Source organism: Miscanthus floridulus, chromosome 1, assembly GCF_019320115.1.
Source record: "Miscanthus floridulus cultivar M001 chromosome 1, ASM1932011v1, whole genome shotgun sequence".
Taxonomy (NCBI): Eukaryota; Viridiplantae; Streptophyta; class Magnoliopsida; order Poales; family Poaceae; genus Miscanthus; species Miscanthus floridulus.
In genome coordinates, this window is record NC_089580.1 from 175,550,997 (window position 1) to 175,563,247 (window position 12,251).

Sequence of the window (12,251 nt, forward strand, 5' to 3'; positions counted from 1 at the left end):
TACATCTAGAAATGACTGAAACCGGACGCTTTCCTTCCCTCCTGCTCCGTGCTCCTCTTTTCATGCATGGTCCGTACCAATCTCTCCAATCTCACGGATCCATAGCCTCAGCCTTTGACATACGTGACGGCGATGTTTTGTACAGATCAATATATAGCGCAAACAATCCGATTTATTGCTCATCGAGAAAGGTGGAGGGCTTGGGATGTCTGGTTTTGCTTGAGTTCCACTGGTACAGTATGGTCCCGAAAACGTCGTAAAAGATGAAGTGAGCCTGGTCTTGGTCCAGCTGGAGGGACATGAACCCTTGCCCGTCGTAGAAGAACCGGAGCTCGTCCTTGTTTGGACGCAAGATTCCTCTCCATGCCTTCGAACCGCCTCCGCTCGTGAAATACTGGAGCGGACTGAATGAAACAGCAGAAGGAATTGCACCGGGTTTAGTACCATGGAAACGGAACTGCTCATATTCTACTTGAATTCGTCTCTGCACCTGTCTCTGCTGCTAATGTGTTCCAGGCAGTGATCATGCCCATTGATGTAGAAGTCGACGCCATTGTCCTGAATGGTGTGAAATTTTCACAAAAAAAATACTGTTATTAGGGACCTTTCTGAATGTTCAGACCAATTGAGGCAGCTTCTGAAATGTAACCTTGAGGACTGGAAGTAGTAGTTTCAGAAGCTCCTCGGTGTCCCCATGCTCACTGACACTCCTCATAGTGTGATGCCCAACAACAATCTTCCACCTTGCAGTTGATTTTTTCATAGCCTCATCCAGATGCTGCATTGCACAATAAAAAAAAAGTTAGAAAACGAGTTTGCTTTCATATGCAGCTTTTTCGCGCACTGATCTGAATGTGTTCCGAGTGCGCACCTTCAGCAAATTGGCTATGTATTTGCCTCGAGGTGCCACACCTCTCCAGTCATAATGATGCTTGCCAGGGTGAGTCCAGTACTCCAGTTGGAACGGAGTGGTGTCGAGAAAGAAAAAATCCACAAGTTCTGACAAGATTAGGAATGATGCCAGACATTCAGTCTTGCTTGCCTTGTTGCAGTTTTATTTGGAGATTAGCAATCCTCTCCAGGTTCAAATGGATTACGTTTTTTTGTACCTGCGTTAACGATGAACGATCTCATGCAAATGAATCGGTCGTCGATCTTTCTCAAGACTGGGCTAAGCTGTGCGAGTGCATTGCCCCTGTAGTCATGATTTCCTAGAACTGAAAAGGATAATACAGTTTTAGTTCACTTAAATCTCGTCACCGGTCGTTCATGCCAAATGGTAATAGCCAAGGCAAATGGTGGAAGAACATGGAGGATTAATTACCTAAGTACCATGGCTTCTGTAAGCTTTTAGCGGTGTAGATATCCGTGAACGATTCTTCAAATGCCTGGTCATGCACGCCCTTGAGGCCGTTCTTGTAGAAGTTGTCCCCGGTGGATATAACAAAGTCGATGCCGAGCTTCTGCCCGACCCTTCCCATCTACATAAAAAAAGGTTGATTGCAAATTTCTCCAGTCAGAAGCTGTTGGTATTATGAATGAACATGGTAAAGGTGTCACCACAAAAATATTACTATCAAAGCATGTAGAAATATTTGGATGCGACTTTGTAAAATGGTATGAAAATAGTCATTGCAAATAACATTATCATGGTATTTGTAGTTTAACGATTTGATAAATGTACGCACCATCAAAAAAGTTGGTAGGGATGGAAACGGATTAGATTCCCATGGAATAAGATCCGCATATCACCTTTTTACTAGATTTTAATTCAAATTTGAATTTCAAATATGAATACAAAACGAATATCTCTGATTCAGATTTCTATTCTGATATTTATTCAATTGTATTCAAAGTGGATATTGTTAAATTCATCAAATTTTACTACTAAGTTCATCACTAACCAGAGTGAAATAAAATCAAAATACACTTATAATAATATCCAATGCCGAAGTGAACTAAATTATAATGGATAATATTTAATAAAATATAGGTCAAGTGAAGAAATTCAAATAAGAACAGTAGGCAACAAATAGCTATTTTGTTTTATCACTGTTTTCGTAATTACAAAATATTACACAAGTAGAGATTAAAGTATGCACATATATAACATAGACAAAGATAACCCATTAAATATTATAGTTATGAATAAATATTTAATAATTAAATATACCAATTAATCAATCATTTTCATATAATATTTTCATAAAATTATAAATGATATAAAATAATTGACATAAGTAAAATAAATAAATTAAAGTATTAAAATAATTTACAACAAAAATTATGTTAGGTTTAAACTAAATTAGAAAATACTAAAATTAGTCTAATATTTATGTATCATTAATAATATTAAGTTGAAAGGCGGGCCTGGTGCAAGCGGTAGAGTCTTATCGCCTATGACCGGAAGGTTCCGGGTTCGAGTCGCGGTCTCCTCGCATTGCACAGGCGAGGGTAAAGCTTACCACTAACACCATTCCCCAGACCCCGCACAGAGCGGGAGCTCTCTGCACTGGGTACGTCCTCTAATAATATTAAGTTAAGGTTAAAAGTTATTTATAAATATACTATTAAATAGTTTCAATCATAACTAATAATATTAAAATTAAATAATTAGTCACTATTCTTGGAGAGAAAACTTTTAAATAGATTCGTTCTATCTTATTCTTTGTGGATACGAATAAATATCGGATATTCCATATTCTTGTCAAATACGAATCTTGGAATCAGATAGAGAAAACATACTGAAAAACAAATTTGAATACATCCATTTAGTATCCACATTACAAATGAATACGGATACGGTTATCCATATTATAAGTTTTAGGATGTATGAATGTCAAATAATTCAGGCATCGATTCTATTTTCCATCCCTAAAAGCTAGTGGTGAAGGTTATTTGTTAGTAGAATCGTTCCAATGTCCAAATTTTGTATTTCCCCAGTATTGGAGTTGGTTTAGTGTATAACTCGCTAGTTCAACAAAGTAATATTAATAGGGCATTATTACTCCATGCTTCCAAAAAAATATCATTCCGGTTCTTTTGACATAGATCAAACTATCTTAACCATCATTAATTTTATTGAATGTATTTGCATAGTATATACTATTTATCGTCATAAATATTCATAGTCTTCTTTATAAACTCAATCAATATTAAAATATCTTTATTTAGGACAAAACTAGAGTGTGATGTCTTTTTTTGACAAAGAGCAAGTGTGGTTAGCCTATAGTTTGTTGGTGGTACAATTTGCCAGCGGGGTTGACAAGAAAATGGATGTGACTACTACTCTCTCCGTTTTTTACTTGTATTAGGTTTGCCTAAGTCAAACATTTCTAACTTTGATCATTTGTTTTAAAAAAATCCTTCTAGTTTCACAACATGTGAGCTATATATTATGATATTATTTCTCATAGTGAATCTAAAAACATAAATCTTATGTTGTTCACTTATACATTTTTTTTTTGAAATTGATGGTCAATAGGAATATTTAACTTAGAACAAACCTAATACAACATGTAGAAAAAAAGGAGTATATGACACGTAAAAAAACGGACGGAATACTTGACTAATAATTAATAAGGAGGCAGCATGTGCTTGTCAGTTTTTCGGAATCACTTAAATGAGTGTCGAGCTGTCAATTACTATATATTAATAAATATGAATAGTCAAATTTGGTTTAATTACGTACAAAGTACAAACTAATCAATATCTGCTTAGCCTGATCCAGCATCATGCATTCCGACGCACGCAGAAGACGGAGAACAGTCTCGGCAGCAGACCATTTCAGGTATACTCCGTACTAAACAAGGATGAATCGGCATATGGCGACGTAGGACTACATGAGTAGGGAACAGATCCTCCTTTCACGGCGGGCAAACAAATGTCCTACTTTGATGAAACAAACAGTAACGACCTTGAAGGCCAAGGTGTTTGAACACACTAATAATTTCTTGCAGTAATCGGAGCTCGGAATGTATAAGATGGCGCTGTTACCTGCTCGGCGACCCGGGACTGGTTGTGAGTCCCCTTGCGTCCCCAGTCCCCGACGACGAGCAGCTTCAGGGAGCCATCGTTGTTGGCCGGGTGCTCCAGCCGGGGCAACTCCGCGGCGCCCGGCGCGCAACAGAGCGCGGCCACAGCCACGAACGCGAGGACCAAGCTCATGTTGGCAGGAGTGCCGTTCGCCATGGCCCGGGGCGCCTCGAAGAAAGACCAGGCAGGAGGATGAGACGATGGCCCAGGCGCCGGCGGATCTCATATATATAGATAGCTGTGGCACACAACGTACGGGGAGGGGATTATGGTATGGCCTATGAGACGCCGGGGACGGAGGGCCCGAAACAGAGAGGTTTGGACTTTGGAGGCTCTCATAGTAGTTAAGTTGTTGGCGGGTTTCTCGTTAGTTTCCTGGCATCCGCGCCCTCACGGCGCACTTGCATTATCGGCGCCGTGGAGTGGGTGGCACTCGGCCGGGTTGGCTGGATCGGTGGACGGTGACGCCCAGGATTTTCCACTGTTTTCGCTCGTGCCAGACATCCCTTACCGTTACAGAACTCGTCGATGTGCGGAACCGTGCGAACATGATCACCCGTAGTGCACAGGGACTACAGTCCAAGGGCGTAGGGCGAGGATCGGAGGGGCCAATCGCTGAGCCTGGCGGCGGGCGAAAGAAGACGGATCGCCATGTGCGGAACCGTGCGACCGGACCATGCCGGCTGCCGCTAGGCTCCATCGATCGGGATCGGGCGGTGATGGCATATTCTCGGGCAGCTAAGAATCGGCAAAAGGATGCGAACCCTGCTATTTCAGTATCTAGGACTAGGATGGGACTACGCGCATGTACGTCGCTCTGTTTACCTGCTCTCTGCTTTGAATAGTGCCAAGTTAGCACGTACTAGTAGTAGATATATATACCCATAGCTAGAAAATCTGTTTTGCATAAGGATATTAGCTACGAGTACACATGTTCATGCCTTGATGCTGCAGTTCTCGATCCGCTGCGACAGCGAATATTCCAGGTACATGTTCCGAGAAGTCGCTTGATGCGTTGGATATTCTTTGGTGCCGTGGGGAGCGCGCGGCGGCCGCTACTCGCCTACTACTCGTGTAGAGGCCAGCCAGGGTAATAAGGCTACTTGTTCGGCATGGTTGAGTTTTTTTTTAGAATCATCGGCATGGTTGAGTGCCACGGGCTTTGCGATAGTTTGACGTTACCTGCCTTAATTTTTGCGAAAGTCCGTTTTTTCATTCTAAACTCTAAAATCGGATAAAACACCCCCCTTAACTTTTTAAACCGTCCATCTTACCTCCCTGACCCTGTTATAAGCAGTTTTGAAGATGGTTTTGTCTTTTTCTTTTTTATTTATTTCGAATGAATCTTTAAAAAATCATAGTAAATCACAGAAAAATCATAAAATAGAAAATTTAATTTTGTTGGACTCCACATGAGTAGATCTATACAGTGAACATATAATATGGTATGGTTTAGTACAAAGTTTTTGCTGTGGCTTTAGATCTATGCTTTTATGTAATTAATTGGAATAATTCATAGCTGTAGTTTCTGTGGTCTAATTATGGTGAAATTTTTATGGTGGGCTAATTATTGTATGCTTAAATTATAGTAAAACTTTCATACCCATTGAATCATGTACAACTTAGTTATAGATTTTAGATTTTATTTAGGTTTATACTTGTTAAATATAAATAAATCTCCATTGAACCCGGCCTTTTCCCTGCGGTGGAAGCCCACGCGGAATTTTTCCACGGGCCATCTTCGCTGTGTCTTTGAAAGCCCGTCACGCAGCGGTTTCAGTCCAGATTCCTCTCGATTCAAAATGGCAACGGGTACGTACCCGATGGTACTGGCCACCCGTACCCGCACCCGCCAGATCAAAATCTTACCCGTCGGGTTACCCATACCCGTAGGCGGGTAGAAAATTCATTCCATACCCGCACCCGACAGGTAATTCTTACCCGACGGGTAACCCGCACCCAACAATATACCCGAGTTCACACACCAAAATATAATAGCTTCCAGCAAAACAAATCAACAATAGAGCAGCAAAACAGAAATATATCCAGGTCAAGCTAGTTGAAATAGATCAGATGCCTCATTGGTTCATTCCAGCAAACTACAAATTAAATGTGTGCTTAAAAGTAGCACACACCAGCCTTCCCACTTTTCAAGTTCAGCCACTAGTTCCAATAGTTGCAGCACATACTAAATATTACAAGTTCACATGGATTCATCTACCATGAATTAAAGAGAGACCACACAGGTTATAAGAGAGTTCTGGAATATATATACTCATATGCTTATATGGGTCAAATATGGACTATATGCTTATATGGGCTAAAATTGCAGAGGTTGGATATTATTTATGCAGATTTTTTTACCCGTGGGTTTGCGGGTATAGGTAGTATACACCCACACCCACACCCGTACCCGTATACCCGATGGGTACAAGAATTCGTCCAATAACATACCCGCGGGTGCAAAATGTCTTCCATACCCGCCTCCTTATCGGGTAAAACCCGTCGGGTACTCGAGTTTTGGGTACCCGTTGCCATCTTTACTCTCGATTGCCCCGTGGAACCGTCCCCGGCCTATTCACATCGGCAGCGCTCACTGTCTCCGTCTCTGCCGTGCGTGCTAGACTGGGGACGACCGGACGAGCGACGCGGGGGGTCGCTCGGGCGCTCCTCCACCGCCGCCACCTCGTTCCTCCACCACCACCACCGCCTCGTTCCTCGTCCGCCGTCGCCATCTCCACCGCCATTCCCATCCATGTAGAAGGTCAGTGCGCCTCTCCTTACCTGCAGTAGTTTCTCGACCCGCTAGGGTTTCACCCGCATCTCCATTGTTCCTGGCTGCCTGCAGCTCTCAAACTATTTTAAGACCTGTTAGCTAGATACAATTTGTAGTCTTTTTGATTGACTGATAGTGATTGCAGCAGTACTCAACTTTCACTTCTTCTGGCCCATGGAACTTATATAATAGAATTGGTTGATTGATACTCATCAATCAGTACTGCAGTCCGTAGTTTTTTAAGGAGATGTACAATGTATAACTAGTTCTACTATCAACCACAGATTCACGGATGAATTTTGACACCTAAAGATAAGTATGGGCTTTCGCTAATATGATGTTACTTCGTCCATCAGTCTCCATCGTATAAGGCCCTGTTTGGTTCCACGGACTAGAGACTAAACGAGGACAAAAAGAGGGATTAAATAACATGTTTGGTTCAGGGACTAAAAGAGACTAAAGGGCTGAACAAAGACTAAAATATCCTTCTTCTTTCTTTGGACAGAGGTGAGGGAGGAGAGAGAGGTAGGGATAAGGGCTGTAAAGTTGATCCATTAGTCTAAAAAACCTCTCCCAAGGGACTAGTGGACTAGAGACTAAAAGTCACTCTAGTAGCCCCTTCTATTTGGTTAAAAGGGACTAAAAAGTAGTCTCTAGTCCCATGGAACTAAACAAACCCTAAGTCTCATGCACAGTGACCAAGGAAGAGTTGGGGCGTGCAGATTTTCCTTTAATCTCAGCTCTCCCTTTAATGCCCAGCGTCTGTTTGTTTTCTCGAGTAGTAAAGTATACTAAACAGATGCAAACACCGTTATCCCACATGCAATTGTTGCATGCTGTATGCCTCTGCATGAAAAGCGTACTTGACAGAGGGAAGCTAACAGATCTCAATGGGAGTGCGGCAACATATTTATTCGGCTTGGCATACGAGGAGTATTGAGCGCAGGAAACAAAGAAAAATAGGGGAGACAAACTTAGACGAGGGAGACTATTGGATTTTTTTTTTTTTTGCTTAGGCGAAGGAGACTAATGGACGGAGGGAGTATTGAATAGCACAAACTCAGACTAAATAATACATGCAGGCCAATCCATCTTTTTTTAAATCTTTCTTTCACATAAAGAAAAGAAACATCTATCGTCTGTAGTTCTGTACTGTTTCGCTTTCTTAAAAATCTTTGTATATGAACCCAAGTTACCCAACTGGATAACAGAGTCAAATGTTCAGACCAGACGCTTGTGCCAAATTCTACTGTCAATTGCATAATCTAACTAAAGATTCATCAGCTCCTTGCCTCCTTTCCATTTATGAGTCTGAGGGATTTTATCATGATTCAAAAAAAAAAAAATCGAGGGGTTGTAATCAGGATTTCAATGCCTGTCTGATCAGCAACCGGTGCTGAGTGCAAGTGGCCAAGTGCGATTTGTTTCTGTGTTACATTTCTGGAAGAACAGAGAAAGGATAAAAGCTCCTGTTTTATTTGAGAGAATTACCTGTATGGCCTCCAAAAAAGTGTGTCTTCCTTCCATGGCCTTTTTTTTTTCGAACTTACCTATAAGGCCCCAAAACGAAATTCTCTTACTTATATGGCCTTCCGTCCATTTCAGACACTTGACGGTGTTAAGTGAGGGGTAAAATGACTATTTTACCTCTAGCAAAAAATGTAGAATTTAGTCTCTCTGTTTTAGATTTGCACAAATGCATTGCAATTCACCATAGGTTCACACATAAATTTGCATACATGAGAAAAGATTTTGAACTGGCCAGAAACATCAGAAATTAGCTTATATGCCAACACCAGATGCAGTAATGAATGGTCATCTGCGCACCAGAAGGTCCACAAGAGCAAAATCGGACCATCTTTGAATGTTATATTCTACTATCAAAATGAACACCGTTCCAGGAACATGATTTTCGGTTAGACCAATTGTACCAAGAAAGCGACTTTCCTACTAGCCACCAAATTACATACATGCAAGTTAAGATCAGTCTTGCTTGTTACGAGCCTGCTGCGCACGATGCCTGAGCTCTGCCCTTTTCCACCTTACGATTAGCATGCAGAGCGTCACAAGAGTGTTCACCTAAGAACATGCAAATATACAGTTACTGACTGAAACGAAACTGCTGCGGCCTCGCGTTTGCTTCCCCTTGCCTCCTCCTCGCGGGCCCTCTTCAGCCGCCGAGCCGGGGTGGCCACGGCCGGCCGCCGGGCAAGCTGCTGTGGCCTCGCGGGCGCCTCCCCTTGCCTCCTCGCGACCCAGGACGACCTCCGGCGCGGTTGTCTGCGGCCACGCACAGTCGGCTGCGCGCGGGCTGGTTCCCGCGCCGGGCCGGATCCGGCACCGCACCGCTATCCGCCGGCGACGGGAAGCCTAGGGAGTAAGGGTCGTCGGCCATGGCTCGGTGGCCTCCGCCTCAGTCTACTTTTTTTCTTCCCCGATGCGATTCGAGAAGCGGTCTGTGTAGTGGAGGGAAAGAAGGAAGGGTAGTTTGGACATTTCACGTATCTGAGATGAGAGATTTAACGGTGAAGCCTAACAGAAATGGACAGAAGGCCATAAGTAAGGGAATTTCGTTTTTGGGGTAAGTTCGAAAAAAATGAGGCCATAGAAGAAAGACACTTTTTTTTGGAGGCCATACATGTAATTCTCTCGTTTTATTTTGTTCTTACGTAGATAAAAGCCGCTCACACATTGTCAAAGTAGGACGATGGTTTTGGAACCGGTAATGGTCACCTGCTATGCAGTAATGATTAATCCTAGTAGTATGCGTATCTTGAATTGTATTATTGATTTCTTTCCCCTGAAGCCTTCTAAGTCCTTAACAAGTAGCGATTGGCTTTAGTAATATCATGGAATGTGAAATCCAATATCATAACATCTACCAGTATACTAGACTAGTAATCAAGTGATCAATGATCCTGAACATGTGTACTGCTGTCTATTTGGTACCTACTGCAGAATACTTCAGATTAGTAGGAGTAACAGTTTGCTAATGTGTACATGCTTTGACTTCTTCAAACTTTTAACACTTGTTTTTTTAATCGCTGTCTCCTGCAGGGTCGCCGGAATTCTACTTGCTGCAGCATTGCTGCTGAAGACATCTCAGTTGGCAGCAGCTTTGCATCTGCCGGCTATACGCCTGGTTCAATCCCATACAGCCATACAGGCACGATGTTACTGCATGTTCTTGTTTTTTATTGTCAGGTTACTGATGAATTGCTTTTATTGGGTTTTATATTCAATCTTCAAGTTTTGAACATTTATGTGTGTTTGATGCTGGTTCAGTAAGCCATATGTTACTCTTTATCTATAAAAAAAAGCCATAGGTTACTAAAATTGGGTTCAAGTAGGTTTGAATATACTTGAATTTTTGAGCATTGACAGGTGTAGTTGGTTACATGTTAGTGGACCAGCAAGTGGAGAACTCCTAGTGCTGTTAACTGAATGATATTGAATGACATTTGCTGTTAACTGAATTGTCTTTCTGTTTTTTTTAAGTGAATGATCTTGAATGACATTCTTGTTTCTTTAGGCTTGATGATTCCACCTCCACCTAGTAATCTAGTATAAGTTCTTTTTTTTACTTATATAGTACTATTCCTATATATGTGGTTTGCTGTTTTTTTGGTTAACTTCCATGGACCCACCAAACTTGCAGGCTTGATGACTCCACCTCCACCTAGTAATCTAGTATAAGTTTTTTTTTCTTATATAGTACTATTCCTATATATGTGGTTTGCTGTTTTTTTGGTTAACTTCCATGGACCCACCAAACTTGCAGCTTTAATACAATGTACTGCTCTGTTTTTTTTATTGAATGGCCCTCATGCATACATGCCTGGATGAGTAGGTGCTGCCTGGATGATTAGGTGCTGCTGTAGAATGCTATAAAAATGATTGGGTGCTGCTGTAGAATGCTATAAAAAATGATAAGGCGCTTCTGACTTATTTAGACTTTTAACACTTGTTTTCTCTACTTGTTTATATATGTAATGATATAATTTTATATATGTAACACTAGATGATGGCCTCTTGGGAGGAGGATGCTAGGAATTTTTTGTTGGAACAAGAAGAAGAAGATGATGAGCTATTCTTTATTCTTCTCCCTGCTGTTGTGCCCTTTCTCCAAGAAAAGGAAACACCTGAGCACACGTCTTCTGTTACTGGTGCTAAAAAAGTTAAAGAGGTCCTTGAAGGACACGAGAATTGGTGCAAGGAAGAATTTAGGATGGAGGCTGAGATATTTAGAACCTCCTCCTCATGCTCCAGTTGCTCCTCATGCTCCACTTGCTCCTCTAGAAATGCCTGACTTTGGTACAAATCCTGCTAGTTTTGATGGGCTGTATGTCTCAAGTGCACATAATGAAGCCGATAATGAAGCTCAATCTGCCCCGCTCAATCAAGATTTTGTGCAAGGAGCAAGTGGTGGGAAAAAGCGTAAGCAAAGTCATATTGGTTCTGCTATTGAGGATTATGTGGAGTTTAAGAAGAGGCAAAGAAGCAAAACCATGGAAGCTCTCAATGAAAAGAAGAGGCAAGACGAAGAATTTTCATTTCATAAGTGTCTTGATTAAGTGGACTCAATGGTTGGACTTACTACTGATGGGAAGTCGTATGCTTTGGATATCTTCAAAACTGAGATAAATAGGGAGATATTCATGAAAACAAAAAACCAAACTGTTCGCTTTATTTGGCTCAAGCGCAAGATTAATTATGTCTCTTCCCGTACTAATTAGCACTAGATTAGTTTGATGCAAACTAATTTGTGCTGTAGTAGTGTCAGAATGGCACAATATTGTTGGCTTCATTCATTCTCTACCTGCTAATGGTTTCCCTCATGTTTACTTGCAGAGCACTTGGTGGAAGCAATGTATGATTTGATAAGAAAAATGCAGCCACAGTGCCTGTGAGAAGCGAAGCTTATGCCAAGGAGTTTTTTTTCTCCCCGAAGACTGATTATGAAAAGGAGTTAAACCACAATTTATTGTAGTGCCAGAGTTCTTGGTCAAAAAATTAGTATCCTGTTTTATTTTTGTGTTAAATGCACCAGCGGTCCTCGAACTTGTAGGCGTGTGTCACATAGGTCCATGAACTTAGAAAATGCATTTCTGGGTCACTAAACTTGTTAAGTGGTGCACCGTAGGCTCATACCAGCCACGTGCACATTTTTTGCTGATGTGGCATGCTAGTATGACATATAAATGCACCAGCGGCCCTCGAACTTGTAGGCGTGTGTTACATAGGTCCATGAACTTGGAAAATGTATTTTTGGGTCACTAAATTTGTTAAGTGGTGCACCGTAGGCCCATATCAGCCGCGTGCACATTTTTTTGCTGACGTGGCATGATAGTATGACATAATTTTTATTTAACCTCTCACATCTATTTTTCTCATAAAAAATAGACCCCAACGCCCACCCTGCTCACGAACACACCGAGCC

At 41.7% G+C, this 12,251-nt stretch overlaps 1 protein-coding gene and 1 long non-coding RNA gene across 2 annotated transcripts; one reads left to right on the forward strand and one right to left on the reverse strand.

Moving 5' to 3' along the window:
- Window positions 1-41: 41 nt before the first annotated feature.
- Window positions 42-4,861, reverse strand: LOC136503104 (purple acid phosphatase 17-like). Its single transcript, XM_066498290.1, has 7 exons — window positions 3,997-4,861; window positions 1,325-1,481; window positions 1,110-1,217; window positions 872-999; window positions 650-778; window positions 491-558; window positions 42-404 (listed from the first exon to the last, which is right to left on the reverse strand). Exons 1-7 carry the CDS (start codon window positions 4,189-4,191, stop codon window positions 173-175), a joined length of 1,017 nt encoding a protein of 338 aa, XP_066354387.1. The 5' UTR covers window positions 4,192-4,861; the 3' UTR covers window positions 42-172.
- Window positions 4,862-8,621: 3,760 nt separating this feature from the next.
- LOC136503114 (uncharacterized) lies at window positions 8,622-11,382 on the forward strand. The gene is made up of 3 exons (XR_010770745.1): window positions 8,622-9,392; window positions 9,869-9,977; window positions 10,833-11,382. It is a non-coding gene; the product is annotated as an uncharacterized lncRNA (long non-coding RNA).
- Window positions 11,383-12,251: the final 869 nt, after the last annotated feature.